Genomic DNA, 25,198 nt, shown 5'->3' on the forward strand with positions numbered 1-25,198 from the left:
GTGGCTCTCTCTAAATGCCCACCCAATAAGACTTCAGCTGTAGCTAAGCTTCAATCTCTCATCGCTCTTACGGCTCAACGGCTTAAAAAAACCCAGGGCGAGTTAGATTTGGTACCTTTATAACCATAAGCTGGATAGATATAGTGCAGTTGCCGAATCAAGTTGCATTAATCGATAATATTGATAGATACTGTTCATATATTCTATGAATGTCTGTTTTTCAAATTGGCTATTTTCTCTGGTTTCTTGTTAACAAGAATGTTTAAAGTTGTATATAAGAATATGTCAGATTGTAAAATAATAATGCTGAACAGGTAAATTTCCATCTTCTTCATCCTCTGCAATATTTAATTTTTGTACTCTCGACTTATATGCTTGTCAGCTTGTATCATATAGTGCAACTATTACAAGTTTTACAATTTTATAATTCCAATTTTCGAGTGGTTGAATAGTAATCAAAGATTATGATCACTAATTCTAATGGTAAACTGGTCACTAGTTCCAATGATAACCTGATAGTAGTTATCAACTTATTCATAAGGATCAATATGTTTGTGTTACGAAGCTTGCCATCAGTCAACTTGGCTTTAGCCATAAAACCATGGTTATCTTTTTACGCTGCTAACATAATTGTCTGAATTTTGGTTACTGTGTACTGAACTATATGTTTTGCGTTTTATCATCTTTATAGAATTTCAATGACTTTGGTTTTCTATTTGAAATGGAAGAAACTATGCATACAAATTTCTTCAACCTGAAATGAATATACTCCAAGTTTAGTTGGTTTTTCTGCTATTATTCAAGTTGACGTGCAGAAAACAAAATCCAACCAAACTAACGTTGGTGAAAACAAACGGAAACATTGATCGGAACAATAAGAAGCAACCTATATCAACAATGTTTCTGAAAACAACAAACAAGATAAGAGGTCATGATCTCACATGATGATATTTAAGCTCTGTGCTCAATATATGAACCAGAAATTCCAGACGTTCCAAGAACAGTCACCTGCAATCAGAGAGAAACGTAGTTCAAACAGTTATTTTGATATCAACCATCGATATATCAAGTTGCAATAACTAACCCAATAACATAGAAACTACTTCAAAGCTTTTCAATACATAAACCAAGAAAACGGTATATAAAAACCAAAATTTTCCACCCCAGTAGTCTGTGTGTGTGTGTGTGTGAGAGAGAGAGAGAGAGAAAGAGAGAGAGAGAGAGAGAGAGAGAGAGAGAGAGAGAGAGAGAGAGAGAGGATATACCTTTCCCCAATCACCACCGAGACCACTGCATCTCATTTTCAGGTGTATCAGCTTCATTCCCAACTCATTCTCAACTTTTTTCTTCAAATAACCCTCATCTGGTCCAAAAGATTCCAAGTACGCGTAGTAGCGTCCAAACGCTACATTTAATGCATTAGCAACATCATCAGATAAAGGCTTTACATCCTGCAACATATTTCAAAACCAGTTACAATAAACTTACTATAACATTCACATAATGACATAAACACATATTTCCTTCTTAAAAGGTAATCCTACCTCGCCACTCATCCCAACACTGTCATCAATTTCCATTTTCAAAGTTACAAGGAACCCGCTGAACTCTTCAACTGCCTCTGCAGCACGTAATAAGTTCGCTAATGCCTCTTGACTAGCCTTGTCTTCAGTGTTTCTAGACAACGCCCGCTTGGTTTTGTTAACAACAGTGTCCGGAAGTTCAGCCCAGTTAACAGCCATAAGTTCCTTAAAAGCATTCTTAATATCGCCATCTTTTATGTCTGGCAAGTGTGTCAAGCCATCACTGAAACAACGGGCACTTCCAATTCTCATTGCAAAAGGAGAACGATTGTCTATAATTCAGAACATTTAAATCAGTTTTTCATATCCGCATCACTATGATAAGAAATTAGGAATTGTAATAAACATAGGTATCTTAGAAAAAAAAATATGTCATCATTTACCTAGAGTGCATAATTACAGAAAATATGCTAATGAGCGAACATTAACAAAAAAAGAGCTCACAAGATTGTTGATTTGTAATAACTGAAGTATACACAAACTTACATAATAGAGAACAAATATAAGTGGAGGACTTTGTGAATACTAATCTAAGTACTAGACTACTAGCATTAATAAACTTGACAGTGATTAAAATTATAAGAGTTTCAGCCATCATCCACAGTTTTCTATTTCTCCTTGCAAGACTGTACACAGTTCCAACTAGCGAAATGTCATTTCAACCCTTTGATTTGATCACTTTGTTTAAGTTAAATTGACGCAATAGTTTGAAACTCAAGGACCACCATTACTAGATGGTCCAGCACTCAACATAAATTTATTCTAACGCGTGATAGTTTATGAGAGACACTCTTTGATAAATATACAACGCTCAAATCTGGTAAGTTCACAATCCACAGCCTAACTGCCTAGCTTGATAGCTTCACTCATTTAACTTAGTGGCATCATCATCATCATGCATATGCATCTCTACTCATGCAGTTGCTGACATTACTCATTACATACATTGCTTTCTGATTATAACAGCAACAATTTTGCCAGCATTTGAGAAAACAAAAACAGCAATAAACTAATCTAAGATAGGAGTATAAAGTAGCATATTTCAGATTATCATGTAGATTATTTTGATATTGATATTAGCCATTTCCAAAAGTCAATCAGCATTCACCAGCACCAATATTTGATGTAATTCTTTCTCAAATCATACCTTATGATTTTTGTTTTTAAATCACATTACTAAAGATCTAAACAGAATTTTAACCAAACATAATAGTACAGGAACCCTAACATACATAATTAGCCCTAAAAACATATAGTATCTTAATACCATGCAAATTCCACAAATCAATTTCAAAGAAAATCTTAAAAGAAAATGTTACTGGATATCAAAGACGACGCGGAGCAGTGGATTCCACGGCGGAGGGATTGGTGAGCGGCGGTGCTTACAGCAGCAGCGGTAGAGATGGAACTAAACGATCTCCTTGAGATCGAACGGTAGAGAGATCTCATCATCACTAATTTTTCCATATAGCTAGCTGTTTGAATGCGTGAATTTTTTAGCCCTTTTTGCTCCTTATGATGAAGAATGATGATGATGATGATGCAAAATTGTGTTTCGTTGTTACAATGACATAAAAAGGACCTAGATGTTAATTTTCATATTTAGAAGAGAACTTACACTTTAAGTCCCTTATGTATCTAACATATATCAAATTTAACCTTAATTATCATTTTATGTGTAATTTGAAACAGACGGAAGTTAGTTGATCATGCGAATTGATGCTTCTGAATAATCTGTTAAATTAACATTAACATGTATGATTGTATTCCCTGAAAAATTGATCAATAAACACTTATGTGTATAAACGTTCAGACCAAAAGAGAATAGTAACACGAATAAACTGCCTAACGATGTATAAAAGTTAGTTGTTAGAACCATTTAACATATAGGACTAGGGAGCGAGTGTTTTTAGTTTTTTACTCACATGTACACCGCCTACACGGGTTATCTGTGACCGTTTCCGGCCTTAAAAGTTAGTTGTTAGAATGTCAAAAAACCTATAACTGAATTAACAAACTAAAAACTATTATAATCGAACTAGTGACACATTATTAGTTCAGTATAATTTCATAGGTATAATGTAGTACGGTACAGTAGTATTTTGCAGTATCTATCTAGCAAATAAAATGGATATTGATTGCCCATTTACGGATACATTTCCGACATTATTATGAGTATCATCTCTTCCAGTCTCTGCATCAAACCTCTCAATGAAGAACGCTGGTCGCTTTGGCTCAGGAAGATGCATATTTTCATTTGTGAGCATCGATACAACTTCGGACATAGTCGGTCTATCCATGACATTATCTTGAACACATAAGAGACCAACATGAATGCATGTCATTACTTCTTTTGGAGTACATGAATCTTCAAGTACTGGATCCATCAGCTCCAAACCTCTGCCTTCATTCCACAGTTCCCAGGCCTAAAGTTGTTTAAACATATACTCTATTTAATTTTGAAGTACTGGACCCATTTGACCCATTACCCGTTTCGACCCGTTACCCAACCCAATTGGACCTGTTTAAAAATATGACCCGTTTGACCTATGACCCATTTCAGCCCAAAACCATTTTGACCTGTTACTTAAACCGACCCAACCTGACCTGTTTGTCAGGTATAAATTTACAAATAATGGATGCCCATAGGTCGATGCACATAATGTAAGTCAAACACTAGTTTGAACATATAAATAACTTACAAGTCCTAGAAGGTTGAGTGGGTGTTCGACATCATAGCTCCCACGATTCATTTTGCTGCTAACGATCTCTAGCAATAGAACACCAAAACCAAAGACATCGATCTTGGTTGAAACAATGCCATCTATTAGATACTCGGGTGGCATATAACCACTAGATGATGAAATCAAATTAGTAGTTAGAGTATGGAAGTTTGTTGGAATTGTATTTGACACAAGAAAAGGCTTTGAAATAAGTTACCGTGTTCCAACAACTTTGCTTGTATTTGCTTCGGATTCGTTGATCCCAAATAACTTAGCCATACCAAAATCTGATATTTTTGGCTTTAAATAATCATCTAGCAAGATATTACTGGCTTTTAGATCTCTATGTATTACCCTCAACCTTGAAAACTTATGGAGATATAGAAGTCCTTGAGCAATGCCGTCAATGATTACAAAGCGATTATTCCAATTCAGTAATCCTTTCTTACTGGGATCTGTTAATAATCGAGTAACTAATGAATTACGAGAATATGTAAATTTTGACGTAAGAATGTACGTAGTATTTAGAGTGTTGGATCATACCAAATAGAAAGAAATCCAAGCTATTATTAGGCATGTACTCGTATACAAGGATTTTTTCTTGTTTTTCAACACAACACCCTATAAGTCTGACTAGATTAGTGTGTTGAAGTTTAGCAATGAGTTCGATTTCGTTCTTAAATTCCTTGACACCTTGTCCAGAGCTTTTTGAAAGTCGTTTCACCGCAACTTCTTGCCCATCAGCTAATTTACCCTGTGAAGTCTATCACACATGAGGTTTTGTTATTTGATATATATTTTTTAAAATAGTTGCTTTTGAACTTTACCTTATAAACAGTTCCAAAGCCTCCTTCTCCAAGCTTATTTGTGGTTGAAAAACTGTTTGTTGCAGATGAGATGCTTTGAAAGGTGAAATAATGTACTTCAACATATACATTCTTACTAGTTCGTACGTAATGGTAGAGACGTCTCATCTGAAGCAGCGCCAACTTTTTCATTTTTTTAGCCTTCCCTGTTTTGTTATTAAAAAAAAGTAGTTACATATCTAACATTGTCAACTTCTGAAGTCACAAGATGCACAGTAAAAAAGTCACTGTTCGAACGAACATATATTATTTGTTCTATAAAATTTGCTCATTGGATAGATTTTCTTAATATCAAGTTTCTTATGTAACATTGACAAGCATAAACGATGATAGGATCATTTGACCCGTTGTTGTAATCTATATGGATGATAAGCCACTACCGTATTTAATAGTTACAGCCCTAAGGGTTGTCGTTAATACGCTTCAAAAACTTATACATGGTAGTTGGTTATTAACTTTATGATGGTGGTTACCAAATTGTACAAGTGTTTTATGCGTCTTAAGGGTTTGTCATTAACACGCTTAAAACACTTGTACAAGGTAGTTGGTTACTAACTTTATGCTGGCGTTACCTGATTGTACAAGTGTTTTATGTGTAACGACAACCCTAAGGGCTGTCATTAACAAAATCCTTATAGAAATGGAGTAAAAAGTTGAGTTTGATACCTTTAATATCGTACTTCTTGTATGCTGCATATGCCAGATAGGTTAATAGGAGCAGAGCTAAGGGTACAATCATGATGATCAACCCAATTACTAAGGTCTTACTTTTCTTCTTTTTCTTCCTTTCTTCTTCTGATAGTTCTGATCCACCTATAAAAGAAAAAATGAACCTTGTATAAATGACTATCTGAGTTTAATTTCTATATGGTAACATTGTCATCCATTTTCTATATGCAAAGCATCAAGAGTAGTAAATTTTCTGACCTCCATAGTACGCGAAGGCATAATACTTCCCGTATGGGTTATGTTGAGCTTCTTCTGGATTATATATTATTTGACCAAAAGTCCTACACTTGTCGTTGGCATGAGTATAAGCTACGCAAGAACAATTACTCCAACATAATCTTTTGCAATCATATAAACTCAAGTTATAGCTTTCGTCATATACATACTCATACCGAAAAATGTAATAGCCTGACGAATAATAAAATTCATCTATATAATGTTTTCTACATTCTAGTTTCTCAAATTCGGCTTCAACACAACCAGGAGGCCGATTAACTGCTAGGCAATACGTGTCTAACGTTAAAGTTGTAGCCCAAAGATCATTTTCAAGCATCCTTAGCACGGGTAACGAATCATATGTTTTCGTTATATATGCGAACAATTTCTCAGTCGCGTTAGACACATAGTACACACGAACATCTGAACCAGACGGTTGTAGATTAGTATTTTTAAATTCACTGTTCACCCATGGCCCACTCCTCCAGTGTGTATTTCCGCGCCACATCATCACTAGTTGATCTGTGCCGTTTGGGTCTATTGTTAATGTAAATGACCCGTCGGCTGGTAGCTGTGGGCTCCACCAAGAACTGAGTGACCATCTATGCCCAGTCTCCAGATTAATTCCCAGTTTCATCCCGGGTAGAAGTGTGTCTGTTGGGTAATCAAAGCTTTGCCATAAAACCTGCTTAACCGACATATTTGGATACAGTTGTTGTAATACCAAATTCCCCGAATCCAAAAGTGTAAGACTTGCGTTACGTGTAACCAAACTAGGAGTAAATAGATCAAGAACAGTGCCTCCATTAGATAAAATGCTAAGCTTTCCATGGGCATCTATGATCAGCTTGCCATATACATCCGGAATAGGATTGTTTCTGTTTGCTACCCAAACAGGCATACCAGTCGACTCGTCTGAATCACGATATCTGATTTTGTTATTGTAGTTGTCATTGTACGTATTCTTGTTGTAAAATATCCCTAAATAAGGGCTCACCATTGTACCAAAGCTGAAAAACTTTAGAGTGAAGACCTTGTTGGATGAAATTAGTTCATAATGATACCGCAACCCGCAGGCGCACCGCAAATGTATGCGGACAATCACTATTGTGCGTATGCGTGTTCTTGTGTGCGGTATGCGGCGTGCGAATGCCTTTGTTCCCGGTACGGCGGTTGCTTAGCTGTCAAGTAAATATCTTTTCCATAATTATATCCGTGATTCGGGGTAGTCAGTTATGGATGAGATTAACGTGATCTGGGACGGTTCTAGAATTAGGGTTTGCCTATAAATACAAACCCTAATCATCATTTACCAGACACAGCATATTACGTAACCATCACCTACGATACAAAAGCATCATTCGGCATCTTTTCAAGGTTAACAGGTTAGTCTTTCGTAAGCTAGTACCTACGACCTTATTTGGGGCCTCTTGATCGACGACCGTTATCGGAGGTGGACTTAATCACTTGGCCACCCCGCCGACATCATGATGTCGGCCAGGGTTATTCACGGTAGCCGGACCGGAGAGCCACGTTCTAAGATCCTTAAACCCCTCTTTATGTATTGAGCAGACATATTAAACCCCACGGTTAAAATATGCATGATCAGTTCATCCCAGTCCTTGAACTGTTGACCTTGTTGCAAGGTTGATGTTTTTATTTCGGCGTAACAAGGATTTCGGAATACAGTGAGGATGAGGAAGAGTAATATGTCTCTGTTTGCCATTGTTTCAGGGTAGAGAGAAATGCTAATGTGGTGGTTTGAAAATATTGGCAAAACTCATAGTGTTTTGTATAAGTCACACTTGACTTGGTCAATAAAAATAGACATCCTTTCATGTTTTCTTTCTGCGTTGTAGTTGCCAGGAAACTCATTTAGTGGGTCAGAAATTGCTTAGATTTTGTTATCAACATATTTGTGAAAGCAGCTACAAGTTGCTAATTTCAATCCAATGGTAATATTTTTTTTTAATACTCCCTACTATATTAAAACATTAAATATTTATACAGTACATATACTTAAAAATAATACTATAATTGATAATTATGAAAAATTGATTCATTAATTGAATAAGACTCGCAAAAGAAAAACAATCAACCACAAAATGTGATGGGAAGTTTTTTTATGAAAGCTCTCAGTTTTTATTTAATGCAAGTCGCTATTGTTGAATATTTAATTCACTAAATTCTGCAAGACCCATTCAATTTATATACAATTCCAAATGTATTAACTGTACAACTAAAGTTTCTTTTACCGAAAGAATATTATTTTTGTTATATATGTGCCAATAATTTAACTGGACACAAAAGTCTATAGATGTGGATGAAAAGTCCATAGATGTTGTATTAGTCAATATTGGCTAACAATTTTTTAATACTTGTATAGTGAGAATATGTAGTATATATACTCCCTCTTGAATTAGCAAATAATGCACTCTTGAATATATTTCACATATATATAAACTCTCTCTTTTCTTACTTATACATATAAGTCTCTAATTAGTAAATAAGCCAAGGGTAGTTATAAACTACTAAATTACAACACGTTATCAGCACGAAGTGCTCTGTATAATCAAGGTTTATCTAAGTAAGTACAAGTCACTAATCAAGGCAAGTGTTCAAGTCCGGCAGTACGCTGCTCAGACCGGTGTACCCTGGGAACAGACGTCGAATTTGTTTAAGGGGTTTGTGTCAAACACAAGCCCAGTTCAACCTTCAATTTCGGTTCAACCTTAATATCGGTTAGATCGTTTTAACTTTCTCTTTTTGGTTGATTATATGCTCGGCTATTTCAGTTTCGTATACATATATTCCTACAAACTTAAACATATTCAAGTTCCACGAAACTAAAAATTAAACATAACATATATTCTGTTGTTAACTAATTTGCTGTAACATGTTCTCATATGATCTCGATATGTACTGCCTGTGTTTCAGTTCATAATTGTTATGCGAATTTATATGAATAATAAGATACTATTAGCTGCTCATTGTATACACTGGTTAATAGGTTTGTTTAATATGTGTATTGGTTTCGTATTACGCTAAACATTTATTTTAATATATGGTTCTGATGTGTACAATATATAATCTACTCTGCTGCGATGATTTTAAATTTATAAACTGATTTAGTTCGATCAGATTGTTATGTTTGTATATTAAGAATCTGACTTATTAATTTGCAATATGTATTATGATTGTTAATATCTTGCTACACTCTGTTGTTGCTTTTAACCAGTTTAATTGGACTTAATATTACATACATATTCTAGAAGAAATTATGATATGCTTATCTACATACATATTTAGTGTTAATTACATATTGCTTCAAGAAATACCCATGTGAGCTTATAGAATATGGATTGCTTGCCGTGATTATATATATTGTTATATATGTTTGGTGTGATCATATATATCGGAATCTAACTTGATAATTAAGGGTTCTAAATTTATTCTGGAATATATTTTCTTATTTAATCGTTGTATGCTTAAATGCTCTGATCTTGATTGTTAGTTTATACACTTTTATTGATCAAGTATTGTGATTACATATGAGGATATTTGTGAAACATAACTATGTTATTGAATCTTTTATTTGATGCACTAAAGATTAGCGCTATTCAGATATAATATAACATGATGATGAAACATAATTACATTTACAAAACTATATAAGCCAATCAATACAAAATAGTAATTCTATATTAGTACACATGCTATAAAATAAAAAAAAAATCACAGGTACTTGTGCTATATATAACAATCAGCAATCCATACATAACATCAATACACTTCCATACAAACATAGTATATTATAACATATAACTTCAATCATCACTTGCATACAAAGCATACAAACATATAGCTTCACTATATAAAAATAATCATAACATAAATTAAATTGTGTAAGAAACCGAGAGCCTTTAACAACTCCATATATAACAACTCCATACACATGTGAATATAACAAATTCAATAATGGCAGTCTATATTAATTAATGCTTGAAATTATTGAACTAAAGGATAAAGATTAAACCACAAATACACCTATACATATATGTATAACATGACAAATGGGCTTACTTTATATAGTTGAGGTGGTGGGGCTGATTATTTTACTTCGAAAGCAACAACAAGTGGTACACAGATAATTAATATTCTTGTTATCTAGCATTTTGTCTATCACAAATAAGCATATGTCAAAACCATAAAGTAATACTCCACAATTCAGTACACATGGATCAAATAAATCATAAAGCCATATCACTATCCAAAAAAGAATTCAAACAGTACACATATAGCCCAATTCCAAATACGGTTTTAATCATGTTGAGAAACTTTAAACGATTGACAGTAAAAGATGTTCTTTTAGCTGACCACGTTGAACCTTGCGAGGTTCTTGACTGAACCTTGCGAGGTTCTTGGTTGAACCGCTCCCCAAGTTAATGAAAGGGAAGATGATGCTCAAATTGTGAGCGCGATTAAAGTTTGGAATCATTTGAATTCCTTGTGCGTAACTATTTCTTGAATATATGAACATCTTATTTAGCTCTACAAATAAGTCCCAAAAAGAAAAGAAAACCAGAGTGAATCTGTTGAAAAATCTTGATTAAATAAACCCTGAGCTACCTTGAGACTTGAATGTTTTGAATTTTCTAATATGTCTAGCTTGTTATGTATCACTCATAAATAAATGGTTTTAGACCATAACGCATATATTTATTAAGTGTTATCTTTTATGTACTTCAAATTGTAACTTATTTGTAGGTAATATAATTTGATTATCTTGCTGAAATATAACTCATTATTTGCTTATCTTATTTGAAGTTTTAGTATGAATCCTGCTGAAATACAACATCAATTAAATGGTAAAGACCTATGTATTGTAGATAGTGGTAACATACACACTATGATCAAATCTAAGAAATATTTCATTGATTTAAATCAAATGAAGGAATTATAAATACTATATCAGGTCTTGCAAAATTGATATAAGGAACGGAAAAGGTAAAAATTCATATTACCAAATGGTACGAATTTTCTGATAAACAATGCCTTATTTTCTCTCAAATCAAAGAGAAATTTGTTAAGTTTCTCTGATATATATCATAATGGATATGATTATCAGTCAATGATAACCGGAAATGAGAAATATCTATGTAGCACCAAAAAGCGCATATGATAAAAAGCGCATATGTTGAAAAGCGCAGTCCATATGATTAAAAGCGCATATGATGAAAAGTGCATGTGATGAAAAGCACAGCGCATATGATTAAAAGCGCATATGGTGAAAATGATATATAATGAAAAGGCACATATGGTGATTAATGAAAAGGCACATATGGTGATTAATGAAAAGCACATATGGTGATTAATGAAAAGCACATATGGTGATTAATGAAAAGCATATTGAGAAAGAATCACCAATGTTTCTTGAAAGAATTCACAGTGATATATATGGGGACATGCAAATTTACATGCTGCGATATTATTTCACATTAGACAAAGTGCAACTCATAAATATTCTCCCCTACAACTTGATTTTGGCCGAGAGCCAAATATTTTCCACCATTAGAACATTTGATTGTGCAGTATATGTTCTAGTTGCACAACCACAACGCACTAAATGAGCTCTCAAAGGAGGATGGGGATATATATATTGTATATGAAACATCTTCAATTATAAGATATATTGAACCCATGACGGGTGATGTTTTTACAGCACGTTTTGCTGATTGTCATTTTAATGAAAAATTGTTCCCTGGATTAGGGGGAGAAATGAAAAATAAATAAAATGATGTTTCATGGTGTGAACATCAATTAAGGTATCTTGATCCTCGCACAAAAGAATGTGAAACGAAAGTTCAAAAATAATGCATATGCAAGAACTTGCAAATCGATTACGTGATGCATTTAAAGATACAAAAAGAGTGACTAAATCATATATAATAGCAGTAAATGCTCCAGCTCGAATTGAAATTCCAAAAACTGGCAATAATGTCACTCTTGAGTCTTTGCCACGCATGAAACGTGGAAGATCAATTGGTTCCGAAGATAAAAATCCTCGAAAATAAAATCAGCTGATAATGAGGTAAAATAAAGTGTTCAAGAAGAACCAAATATCAATACTCCTTCTGCAGAGGATATTGATAATAAATACATAAATTGCAATAAATTATGCAATATTATGGAACCGAAACGGAATGATAAATATTGATGAGAATTTTTCATATAATGACATCATGAATAAAGATGATGACCTAGAAACAAAATTTGTCATTGAGTGTCAAAATATACATGACTGAGCTCAATTGAAAGGAGCAATACGAACTGAATTACAATCGCTCAATAAAAGAAAAGTTATCGGATCAATCGTTATCACTTTTAAAGATGTGAAACGTGTGGGATATAAATGAATTTGAATTCGAAAAGGAAATAAGAAAATGAACTTACAAGGTCAATTCAGACTTGTAACTCAAGATTTCTCTCAAAGACCAAGAATGGATTATGAGAAAAACTTATCCTTCTGTAATAGATGCAATTACTTTTAGATACTTAATCAACGTGGCAGTTTCTTAAAAAATGCATCTCATGGATGTTGTTACTACTTATATATATGGATCACTTAATACTGATATATATATATATATATATATATATATATATATATATATATATATATATATATATATATATATATATATATATATATATATATATATATATATATATATATATATATATATATATATATATATATATATATATATATATATACCTAAAGGGTTTAAGGTATCAAAAGCATTTAATCAACCAAGGAAATGTATTCCATTAAATCATAAAGATCTTTATATGGGTTGAACAATCGGGTCGCATGTGGTATACCCGACTAAGTGATTATTTGATAAGAAAAAGGGTATACAAATAATCTTATTTTCACGTGTGTTCTTATTAAGAAAACAATGTTCGAATATGTGATTGTAAGTTGTTTATGTCAATGATCATAACATCATATTAACAAATAAAGAGATCTATGAAATCATTCAACTTCTTAAAAAAAAAATTAATAAATAAATAAATAAAAAAATGATTTGAAATGAAAGATCTTGAAAAACCAAGTATTACATTGGATTGCAAATTAAGTATATGCCTAATGGTTTATTTGTACATCGAACAACTTATACAGAAAAGATGTTAAAACATTTTTAAAGACAAAACCATTGGTTGATATATCACTCAATATTGACACTGATCCATTTCATCCCCGTGAAGATCATGAAGATCTTATTGGATCAGAAGTTTCATATCTTAGTGAATTGAGGCTCTTATGTATCTTACAAATTATACAGAACTGACATTTCTTTTATAGTTAATTTGTTAACAAGGTTCGGCTCAATTCCTTCTAAAAAGACACTGGAATAGGATCAAACACATGTTTTGATACCCTTGAGGAACTACTGATTTATGATTATTTTACTCTAACGATTCAAAACAAGATTTGGTTGGTTATATAGATGCAGGTTATTTATCTGATCCACATAATGCTAAATCTCAAACTGGATATGTATTCCTAAATGGATGTACCGCAATATCATGGCGTTCTCCAAAACAAACACTTGTTGCAACATCATCAAATCATGCCAAAGTGATTGTATTACATGAAGCTACTCGGGAATGTTTTTGGTTGAGATCAATGACACAACTCATTACTGATTCTTGTGAACTAGAACGCGATAAAAGTCCAACAACTATCTATGAAGATAATGCAGCTTGCATAGCACAGATGAAAGAAAAGTATATCAAAAGTGACCGAACAAAACACATACCTCCTAGATTCTTCTCATACACTCAAGATCTCATTAAGAATAACCAGATTGAAATGAGATATGTTCAATCCAGCAAAAACTCTGTTGATATTTTCACCAAAGCACTCCCAACTGCTATTTTCAGAACACACGTTCACAATATTGGCATGAGACAAGTTCAAAAGATGTGACGACTCAACGATGTCTACTTGAGGGGGAGTCAACTCTATACTGCACTCTTTTTCCCTTGACTAAAGTTTTTATCCCACTGGGTTTTTCTTTAGCAAGGTTTTTAACGAGGCAGTACTAGTTGCTCTCTAATAAAATTGTCATCCAAGGGGGAGTGTTATATATGTGCCAATAATTTAACTGGACACAAAAGTCTATAGATGTGGATGAAAAGTCCATAGATGTTGTATTAGTCAATATTGGCTAACAATTTTTTAATACTTGTATAGTGAGAATATGTAGTATATATACTCCCTCTTGAATTAGCAAATAATGCACTCTTGAATATATTTCACATATATATAAACTCTCTCTTTTCTTACTTATACATATAAGTCTCTAATTAGTAAATAAGCCAAGGGTAGTTATAAACTACTAAATTACAACAATTTTTTCCTTATTACCACTTAAGAACAATATCGGTCAAGAAAAGTTGTCAAAAAGTTTGTTTAAAACTAATGACGTAGGTGCCCTAGCGTTCCACATGAAAAAGGTTTGCTAAATTCGATAGACAAAACAAAGAGAGAAAAAAATTGAAGCGAAAGCTAGGGCACCTACATCATTAGTTTTAACTCCTTTCTTGATACATGAGCTTTATGGTTCAACAAGATCAGACAACTTCACTCATACAAGATATGAGTTTTTCATTTAACGAAAGCAAGTTGATATCAAAGAAAACTTTGAAGAGCAATATCCAGAATTTGTACCATAACATAACAATTACAAATAAAAAGTCATAGCCTGATAAACAAAGACCTTATCTAGAAAGTCGTTAAGGTACACGATACGTTTGAAAACATAAGTGACATTTAGAAGACAACTGTGTCGAGCATGGTACCGAGTGTCTGAATGATGTTGGATGACATTAAGTTAGATACATGCTCTTCCAGATGCTTCTTGGCATCCTGCCTTCCAACGTTTGCAATTGCAAGTTTCTCTGGGGATAATTCGTCCTCTTCCTGAACCGCTTTGTTATACTTAATAGCTAGACCCAACATTTCCTGCACAACCAATCTTTCATTACTTTTTGACCCAACAACAGAATTATGAGCAAAACATCCACAAAGGTAGCACATAAAGGTTGCAAAATAGGCGGATAGGATGTCCCAAAATATGTTCTTTTCCAAATACTTCATATATAATTAATGTCAGATGTGATTACATCGTCTTTCCTAATGTTAATATGAATCCTATATAATGATTTGTGAAGTATTGTGTATTTGTGGTAATGTTTGATAAATCAATGATAAAACCAAACCTCAATCGACCCATTCATGAGCAAATGGGTCACAACTGTCTTCAGTTGTACAACAGCTTTACAAATTCAAGAATCGATACACGACTTTGATTCTGGGATTCAAAATATTTTATCACAATATCTTTGTAGGCCAGAAAGGTTATACAGTAAACAATTGTAGTTATATAAGGTAAGGGACTAAATGGGTCATAGGTGACCCACAGTAGTGATGAATACAATATGGTAAGTTGCTTTTATCTAGGTGAACCAAGATTATTATTATGAAAATCAAAAGGCAATTTAGTAAAATACCTGGACAGTCTGCTCATTAGTTTTCGAATGTGTATCAAATGGTTCAAGTGTAAGTCCATCTGTCCACTTTTTCTTGTGCAGGTTCAATAGCATCTTTTCCTCAAGTTCATTTTTCCTATAATTGATGGCTATCGAGTAATAATGCCTGTTCAAACCATGGATCAGTGCCTGCAAAAAATAAACCACATTGGTAAGATGACAACTATACACAAACCATTCACTAAAAATAACCAAGTAGGGTTATTTAAGAAGTACTGACTTGGATAGATGGTTTATTGAGGTGGCCAAGATTGGATGTTGTCTGGCGAGGCTCTTGTCCAAGCATCATGGTTTGAGGGTTAATTAGGCGAAAGGCATCTATCACAACCTTCCCTTTAACACTCTGAATTGGATCCACCACCACTGCAACCGCTCGTTGATTTAGAGCTTCAAAACTCTAAAAATTTGAACATGCAACAATGTCAGGTTCATAGTAATTAATTTTTTTTATATAAGAAAAATTTTAAGATATCATTATGATATCAAATGCATGTAGAATTAATAGATAGGAGGTGTGAAAAAAGTACCAATTAAAGCTACGAATAGCATCTCAAAGGAAGATAAGATAGATGGATTCAATAAGTTCGATTGAAAGTTCAAAAAATGCTGTAAAAATTATTCAATATGACTACAATATAAGTTACTATACTTGCACGGCTGCCAACGGTACGTTGTCAAACCTAAACATGCTCTGGAAGGTCAAGCATTTTTTAAGACTACGTTTATAAAATGCACAAAAGATATTGTAATGAAGCAACAAATAATTGAACAAAAAACAGTACCTGCTGTGTGTTTATGTCAACTCCAGATAACCAACAACCAAATCCGGGATGTGAATGGTACCATCCGACTACCATTTCAGGTCTGACAACAAGTAAATAAACCAATCAAGGCTCAGTAATATCTATATCTAAATTTGCAGATTAAACAGCATTAATAAATAGAGGATGGACGAGACAAAATATGATTTCTGGAGAACCAATAATACAAAAATTAGGATCATGTTTCGAATATGTATTAAAATTTATACTTTTACTATTGTATGCATCAATAACCATTATATTATAAGTTCTTTTGTACGTATTAAACTTTTTAAAATATCTAATGTATGTCTTTATGTTGATTTCTGATACACACAATAGAAAGTTTTTGGAAACGTTGGTACACACATTAGAAACTATAACTGATACATTAAAAATTCTAGAAACTTCCGTACATACAATAGAACTTTAAATACTTGGGTACAATAGTACAATACAAACAATGGAAAAAGTGGAAACTTAAATAAATTCTCGGCACATTGACCCCAAAAAATGCAGCAGTTAAAACCTCATAACTTAAACCGGTGCGGGAAACATACAGATTAAACCAAAAGGTATCAACAATGGCTAGTGTTGCAGGAGGAGACCAGAAAGAACCTTATTATTACAATCATCCTACTATGAAATTTGCAACGCAAGACGTCCTTATGCATGTTGCAATTCAAACTAATCCATCTTAAGTTCTTAACCCCATAATTAGAATCACGCCTAACAGACCTCATTATGTTTCATATCACTACACCATTATCATTCATCATGCAAAACATAAACCTCTCTTCATAAATCATAAATGGTTATCAAATCAAAGTTTTAAAACCCTAATATAAAGTCATATTAACAACTACCTGCAACAAAATTATCCATCTTGAATAATCCTAAACCAAATAGCATTAGCAACAGATTTCCAAGACACCTCTTAACTTAAATCGACACTGTAATACCAATTTCTCAATTTAAACATCAAATACATTCATAAACACAAACAAAATCAAAAATTGTAAACATAATAATAACAAAACACACACCTTCCGGTTTGTTTAAGCATATCAAGCATATTAGTTTGAAAAACATGATCAACAGCTTCAACACTAACACCAGTACCACTCTGCGGCATCGCAAATACATCGACAACACGAACCGTATATTCATCCACAAATTCCCCAAGCATCAATCCCATCACTTCCATAGGCACTCCAGCTCTCCCTACAAAATACACACAAACAGTCCATTTAACAACATACTCAAACCCTAAATTTTTCAAAATTTAACATATCAAAAATTCAAACCCTAGAAATTAAAATTATACCGTGTTTGAGCATTTTTAATAAAGCGAGTGAAGAGATGTAAACTTGTTCTGATGTATCCAAAGACGGTGAATCTGGCGGCGGGTGACCTAAAGAGCCGCCGGCGCCACCGAACATTCGCTGTAGTCGTTCCATTCCTGACATTTTCTTCACCGATTTATTTTTTCTGATCAGAAATTTGATTTCTTTGGTAACAAGATATAGGATTTGCAGATATTTATATATAGGCAGCAATTTTTTTCATTTGCATCCTTCATCTATGTCTTATTTCGGTTTTTGCCCCATTAGTTTGACGCAACTAGGCTATTTTTTGAAGGGCTTAGTTTGTTTAGTAAATATGCGTTTAACCCAAATTAAAATTAAAACGGCCCACATCACAAATACGTTGCACTTTAGAAATCTGGATAATAACGGTTTTTAAACCACGATTTAAATTTTATTACTCTTGCCGTCTAAAAAAAGGATTCCGTTTCACTTTTTGTTGAATTTAATATATTATTAAGTTATTTAATTTGTCCCTCATCTATCTATAGATTCTATTAAAATTTTAAAATAATAACATCATAAATAAATAAACCTTTTTTTCATTAATAAAATTCAAAAAAAAAAAAAAAAATCTAAGTAAATTATGCGACATCATTTATTATTTAATTTATAATTAAAAATATAATCTTTACATCTTACTGTACCTTAAAAGAAAACTTTTATTAACAAATAAGTCTTGTTAATCTATTCTTTAATCACAATTAGATCAACATTGGACTTTTATCTACCCTTTGATCTAACGCTTCAAATTCATCCCGTAAAACCATTACTTAATCTAGAAATTACCTACTTAGTGGTACAAATAATACCCTTTTTTAAATAAATCTATATCAATTTGAATTTTGAATTTTAAACAAGTAATTAAGTAATTAAATGCATCCTATAATTATGGATTGTTGACCAAAATTTTAAGTCTTCATCTGAACCATCCAATATCCCTCCCATTTAAGTCAATTATCGGATATTCAACACACCCTTTCTTGTAGGTTTTGCTTCCCATCCTATTATTTTTTGGCCAATATCCCTTCCAAATCTCATTTTTGAACACCCACATCCCATTCTTTAAAATCGATGCAACAGGATCTGAAGAACTCGATTTCTTCCACGCGATTCTTCACAAACGATTCAATCTATACAGCAGATCTAACCCTAATCAAATTTGCGTCCCTATTTTGTTGCGATTAAGATAAGGTAAATAATCGCCAACTAATTAATGAATTTTGAAATTCTTTTATCAGTGATTCTTGAGATTGATGTTCCAATTTGATTTTGTGCTATGCATGTGTATGTTATCAATTAACGTTTTATAATTTTTAAGTTTACATTTGCTTTTCTTTCCGGATTTAAAACAGAAAAGACATAAATCGGGATTGGATCAGAGCTTGGAAAGAAAGTGTATTCAGCTGTAAGTCAATTCACCAAACAAGTGTATTCATTATCTTTTTATATCGATAAACAAAGTTCAGAATATCATTGTACAGTCACTGACTAAAAGTTCAACTAAACTTCGAAGGTAAGTTAAGAATTCTTTATCGTGCTTCAAAGTTTAATTTAATTCTTCAATAGCAACATGTTAAGTTTGGTGCTTCTGCAATTTATGTTGCTGTTTTGTGCTTCAAAGTTTAATTTATTACTAATTTTGATTTGATGTTGGCCTATTTTACAATAGCAACATGTTAAGTTAGTGCTTTAAATGTTTGATCAATGCTAAATGTGCTAATTTTGTTGCCCATAACCAGGGAAGGTTAGCACTTATGGTGACTACTGTGTTGGGACAATCAAGGCCATGACAAACTAAAAGGTCAATGATAATGTGGAAATAACAACCTGATATGTACACGTTTTATAAAATTGTAAAATAACAATGTTACATTCTATTATGTTAACTTAAACTTAGCTAATTAAAAGACTATTATTTTAAACTTGATATCCTAAAAATTGTTATGAGTTTGTTGACTCAAATATATCTAAGCAGCATCTATCAGCATATGGAGCTTGAGAGAACGACATATAGGCATAGTAAGAGGCCAACATCTACTAACGTTGGTGTCAACTAACTTGCAGGTAACAGGCAGCACGATACATATATTGATCTTTTGTGCTTCCCAAATTGACTTAATGCTACGTTCTATAAGCAGCCTCCGGTTACTTTCTAACTTCCAAGGTAACATGGTACTATTAGGTTAGTTTGTAGAAAAACTTTTACACCAATGAGAGGCGGGTTTGTATGTGATGAGTGTCACTGAATACACATACTAAAAGGTATTAGTAACTTTTAATAGTAACATTATAAGTTTTGTGCTTCAAATATTTGATTAATGCTAACTGCGGTAACCTATTTATTATGTTCATAAAAAGGGAAGATGGAAGAATGGCAATAATGGCTATTTCCACGTTGGAACATGGTTGCTTTGACAAACTAAAAGGTCAAAATTGAGTTGATCAAAGGTAACCTGACATGTACAAGTCAGATAAACATTCAACATAACAATAGTACAAGTCAAATGGATGGGTTGGCTAATGGGTCAAAAGGACCAATTTTTTGGGGTGGGCCATGTTAGGTTACATTAGGTGAGCATGACTTTTTGGTGGTTGTTGTTCATGCATGTAGGTTCAGTAGAGTGCATGAGGTTGGATGACAATGATAATCCCAAAGTTAATGAATTTCTCAGAATGGTTGTTAGCAGTCTCAAAAAAATACATTTATTATTCAAGTCTTGACCTGAAGAGGTAAATTACTTTTACATGTCATAATTTATATTGTTAGAAGTGGCAGTTCGCTTCATTTAGAAGTCGATCTTGGTTATAACAGGTAAATAGGATGATTATAAAAGAATGACATATTTCATAAAAAAGAAAAAGGAAGGTTCCAAAAAAGCTTGATGTTGGTATAATTTTTCCAGTTTATGTGCTTCTTTGTTTTGTTGAATTTATGATATCTTTTTCATATGATTCATATATAAGCGGACTTTTTATTCTAAATAAATAAAAATGTAAGTGCCATAATACTCTACAAGTATTAAACCTTTTTAATTGTCGGGTATGAAATCAAATTTCCACCTAATAAAGCTTAGATCATATCATTTTAAAACTTATTATTATATTTAGGCACGATAATTACAAACTCCAGTAATGTGATTTCTTTGTAGGTTTTGTGTTCTACACGTCTAACACAATGACAAATGTTTACTCCAAGGAAAGTGATCCTCGAATGTTTGCAGAATCTGATGCATTGAGTTTTTGACTAGACAAGTCTTGACAAAACTCTGACTGGGACACGTTTTCAACCCTAAGTGTACAACCGTATAAGTGATTAATTTGTTCGTATATATGCACCTTCTCTAAAGTAAGAATTACTCGAGTTCGTATTATCATAGTTAGTAGCTGGATATTAAATTTTAGTAATATAGTACTCTGTATTAAATTTTAAGTATCAGGGTGATTAGCTGTTATTTATTTTAGAAAATTTTAACTTCATAAATAGTTGCACAAGCTATATGCTTTTGTTAACTTATCAGGTGCGTAATCCTATCTTTAAAAAAGACAAAGCAATCAATGATTTTATATAGTATATGTTTTCACGTGGTTATCGTTTTGTAATAAGTTATGAACATGTTAATTGTTGTCAATTTATGTTCTATCGACCAACTTAAATATTCTATTGACCAATTTATATTCATTGAGCTTTGCTTTAAGTTATCATCACGAATTTTGAATTTCGGCTCTATATCCCAATTTTTGGGCTTTGTGTGTGGTAAGAAAGCAATAGGTTGCAGCTGCATAGGTGGAAGAAACAAGTGATGTTTTCATGATTGTGTTACCTGGCTTTAACGATGCTACAAATCAGGATTTATCTTACTAATTAAACTGCAAGTTCTTGCAACTATATAAAAATTGTGTTTGTTGGTTTAGTTTGTTAACTTTTTATTATTCAGAAGTTGTGGTCCAGAAAGAGAACTGAATAGTGCGAATCTGGGTGAGCTGCAGTTCACTATTTCTTGTGGATAATTTGGGTTATTAGTATATCAAGGTTAGTTTTCTTGATCTCATTTTGGTTCGAATCCGTGCATTTATGTATTTATTTTGTTAATGTATTGAACGTTAATGATGAATTTCATGTTCGAACAGGATGTTTATATAAAGCACAAATGTGAGATGTGAAGTATTACACAGGTATTCCTTAATCACAATGATATTTAATAAGTTGTGTTTTGTAAGTATAAGAATTCATTCGTTATCTATGTTTATGTGTCAATAAATTATTAACTGTGATTTTAGTGTGCAAATGGGTGTTACATGCTTATTTGGGTCAGAATTACCCCTATATTCTTGGTTTGGATCAAAGTTGCTATGTGATAGTTAATTTGGGTCAAATTTTATACAAGTATAATTGTTATGCGCAGAGTTTGTAAATGTATTAGTGGTTTGGGTCAGTATTGTTGCACCAACAAAGGAATGAGTTAGGATTGCCAATGTTCGGGTCAGCTTTGATATGAAATTCAAAACTATAAATCCTAAAGATAGTTATAGATGTGGTGGCTTTCTTAGTCATATAAATATTCAAAGTAGATTAATCCTTATGGATTCTTAAAGCTCAAATGGGTCAAATACTCTTTTTATTTATACGTTTTGGATTTAGTTTAGAATACATTTAGTTTAAACTAGAAAAACATCGGCCCGCGCGATGCGGCGGGGCCTTTCGGGTTGCATATTCTTATTTTACGTAACGTTATGCATTTACATAATTTAAAACACGTTGCTACGGTATGTTTGAAAGCACGTGGTTAGTACCTAGTATGCCTAATGTATTGCGCATTTTTTACGCCAGAAAATTCGCGTAACAAAGGGAACATAACCATCGATACGAGGTGGTTAGTTTGGGTTGTTTGTTATACGTGTATGTATATGTATAAAAAGTAGTCTGAAATTATTAACGTTTTAAAAAAGTAGTCCGTTTTGCCATAGCTAGTTGTGTTGCGTTCGTAAAATTATTTCGAGTTGAAGGGTGAAGTCGGAAAATTTTAACTCGAAGCGAGTGGAAAGATACGGCCCGTTAAAAGTTTGGGTGAAGTTTTTTTTTTTTTAGTTTGTTAATTAGTTTTGGGTTTATATTTTACCCCCTTTGTTGGGGGTTGAAATTATACATAGAGGGTAAGTTTAGGGGATGAGTTTGTAAATGTTTTTAGAATGTCGTTTTGGTTTGAGGCAACGGCCAAAAGTTGGACCTCAATTAGTTATATAGGTATGATATTCAATTTTGACCCATAAACTGTTTTTAGAATCTAAAAACAATTTAGAAAAGAAGTGATTCTGATAATGACTGAAGATAAAAAGTTGCTATAGGTTGATTCACTTGATTTTAAATTTGAATTCTAGACTGCTTTGTTTCTTTAAGTATTGAACATGGAAATTTGTTGTATGTATGAATGCCAATTAATAAAACTAACGTTTGAATTATGTGTGATTGTCATGGTAGCATGGGTCCTGTTTATGATGTGAAAATATTTTGGTTTGGAAATGTTAAAAGTTGTGGGTGGATTTTGGTACATGCAGTTGTGATTTGTTAGGAATTTTTAGTATATGTGCAAATTGACCAAATTCGTGGTTTTGGGTCATTAAGTTATGGTTGATCAAGATGGATTATGGTGAACTGGATCAGAGTGATTCGAGCTACATAATATGGGACTGGTACTTTTATTTTCCAACAAAAGTTGCTACTGAAGTTTTTGTGTTGAATGATGTTGAAAAATTGACTTTTGAAAGTCAACAGTCAAGAGATTAAGGACTATGTGTATTGATTTGGGCTTGGAGGTATGGGATCAGGATGTTGTTATTTCAAAAAGGTGTTCGAGTAATAAAGGTTTAGATGGTGGCACAAATCATCACACTTAGAGAGAGACTCTGATCTCAATTTGTTTTACCTTGTAATTCAGAGAATACAAGATTATGAAAATTAACTTGAAATTATTTCTATATCCCACATCTTATTACAACCGGTTATACGGGTATTTATAGACCCGGTGAATACAAGAACAACTGTCAATTTAATTGTAACAACCCAACCCGTTAACCAACCAATAACGCGGAATAAAAAAAAATTTCTTTGTGCAGCAAATGGCGCGGCGCACCATGACCCCGCGCGGCGCGCAAAAGGGCCTGGACAGGCTGCTGTCCCAAAAAGTCCCAAATGCGAAAATGTTTGACCACTTCCCGACACATTTAGACTAAACGGTTTTTACAACATATTATAATAGTTAAAACTAACACGTTTCATCAATAAAAAGGGTTTTACGACACCGGGCCTACATATGCCCAAATTATCCTTTAAGTACCAATTTCAAGTTTTCGACCACACGACTTTTAACACAAAATAAAGCCGAGCATGGCGATTGGGGATACGCTACCCAATCCTAATCAATCCAAAAGCAAGCCTTCTAAAGCAACTACGCGAGTCCACTAGTCCCACGCTTACCCGAGCCACCGCATCCTTGCAAATCTATAAAAAGGTAAACAACGAGAGGGTAAGCTAACGCTTAGTGAGTGAGAATATACTACATACATATATATTCATAAAATGGACACGCCACACAAAACCAAATACCGCATACCGGAGCATCCAAGCATAAAGGCAAGCTAGTCTAAGCATACCGTAAGATCACTAAGCAACGAGCTAAAGATACATCAACAACATATAAGTTCACCAACAACGATGTGAACAATGCCAATAAGCTACACCCGGAGGGTTAGCTACATCACGACAATACAACATTATATGTATACAATATATATATATATCTCGAATAACATAATTTGCTTACGCTTACAACACAATAACCATGGTTAACCAAATCTTCGCAAGGGAATGACTTCGCGAAACAAGTCATCGATGTTCATAACAACCATTAGTGCACTTAACACTTCGTACACTAACCCCACGGGTGGCATCTTAACACTTCGATACTTCACCCCGGGTGGCGTCTTAACACGTCGACACTTCACCCCGAGTGGTGTCTTAACACTTCGACACTTCACTCTTCATTTTACTTGAGGTGACATTTTAACACGTTGATACTTCACCTCAAGTGGCGCCTTAACACATCGGCACTTCACCCGTTATTCTCTTGGAGTGGCATCTTAGCACATCGATACTTCACTCCGGGTGGTGTCTTAACACATCGACACTTCACCCCGGGTGGCGTCTTAACACATCGACACTTCACCCGTCACATTACTTTGAGTGGTGTCTTAGCACATCGACACTTCACTCGTCACGTGAAATGTGGTGTCTTA

The 25,198-nt window shown here is 33.4% G+C and overlaps 3 protein-coding genes and 1 long non-coding RNA gene across 14 annotated transcripts; 1 reads left to right on the plus strand and 3 right to left on the minus strand.

Annotated features, from left to right (window-relative positions):
* Positions 1–734: 734 nt before the first annotated feature.
* LOC139840360 (succinate dehydrogenase subunit 5, mitochondrial-like) lies at positions 735–3,136 on the minus strand. Its single transcript, XM_071830626.1, has 4 exons — positions 2,903–3,136; positions 1,545–1,855; positions 1,266–1,451; positions 735–1,008 (listed from the first exon to the last, which is right to left on the minus strand). The coding sequence occupies exons 1-4, from the start codon at positions 3,048–3,050 to the stop codon at positions 952–954; spliced, it is 702 nt and encodes a 233-aa protein (XP_071686727.1). The 5' UTR covers positions 3,051–3,136; the 3' UTR covers positions 735–951.
* A 452-nt stretch (positions 3,137–3,588) lies between these two features.
* On the minus strand, positions 3,589–7,859 carry LOC139904623 (G-type lectin S-receptor-like serine/threonine-protein kinase CES101). 6 transcript variants are annotated; one of them, XM_071886552.1, is made up of 8 exons: positions 7,717–7,859; positions 6,100–7,158; positions 5,839–5,985; positions 5,134–5,318; positions 4,850–5,060; positions 4,524–4,761; positions 4,286–4,436; positions 3,589–4,009 (listed from the first exon to the last, which is right to left on the minus strand). In XM_071886552.1, exons 1-8 carry the CDS (start codon positions 7,841–7,843, stop codon positions 3,695–3,697), a joined length of 2,433 nt encoding a protein of 810 aa, XP_071742653.1. In that variant the 5' UTR covers positions 7,844–7,859; the 3' UTR covers positions 3,589–3,694. The 6 variants fall into 6 exon arrangements, with proteins under 6 accessions (XP_071742653.1, XP_071742649.1, XP_071742652.1 ...); XM_071886548.1 differs by lacking the exon at positions 7,717–7,859 and having other exon boundaries at positions 4,524–4,779; positions 6,100–7,167; XM_071886551.1 differs by lacking the exon at positions 7,717–7,859 and having other exon boundaries at positions 4,524–4,620; positions 4,850–5,069; positions 6,100–7,167.
* A 6,915-nt stretch (positions 7,860–14,774) lies between these two features.
* On the minus strand, positions 14,775–18,045 carry LOC139839958 (26S proteasome non-ATPase regulatory subunit 14 homolog). Its single transcript, XM_071830172.1, has 6 exons — positions 17,866–18,045; positions 17,585–17,762; positions 16,521–16,602; positions 15,959–16,135; positions 15,700–15,867; positions 14,775–15,151 (listed from the first exon to the last, which is right to left on the minus strand). The coding sequence occupies exons 1-6, from the start codon at positions 18,005–18,007 to the stop codon at positions 14,960–14,962; spliced, it is 939 nt and encodes a 312-aa protein (XP_071686273.1). The 5' UTR covers positions 18,008–18,045; the 3' UTR covers positions 14,775–14,959.
* Positions 18,046–18,879: 834 nt separating this feature from the next.
* Positions 18,880–23,883, plus strand: LOC139840362 (uncharacterized). 6 transcript variants are annotated; one of them, XR_011757385.1, is made up of 8 exons: positions 18,880–19,099; positions 19,261–19,313; positions 19,648–19,709; positions 19,973–20,356; positions 20,520–20,638; positions 21,058–21,938; positions 22,037–22,081; positions 23,529–23,883. It is a non-coding gene; the product is annotated as an uncharacterized lncRNA (long non-coding RNA). The 6 variants fall into 6 exon arrangements; XR_011757386.1 differs by having other exon boundaries at positions 19,261–20,170; positions 20,267–20,356; XR_011757384.1 differs by having other exon boundaries at positions 19,261–19,709.
* Positions 23,884–25,198: the final 1,315 nt, after the last annotated feature.

This window comes from Rutidosis leptorrhynchoides, chromosome 4 (genome assembly GCF_046630445.1).
Source record: "Rutidosis leptorrhynchoides isolate AG116_Rl617_1_P2 chromosome 4, CSIRO_AGI_Rlap_v1, whole genome shotgun sequence".
In the NCBI taxonomy this organism is placed as follows: Eukaryota; Viridiplantae; Streptophyta; class Magnoliopsida; order Asterales; family Asteraceae; genus Rutidosis; species Rutidosis leptorrhynchoides.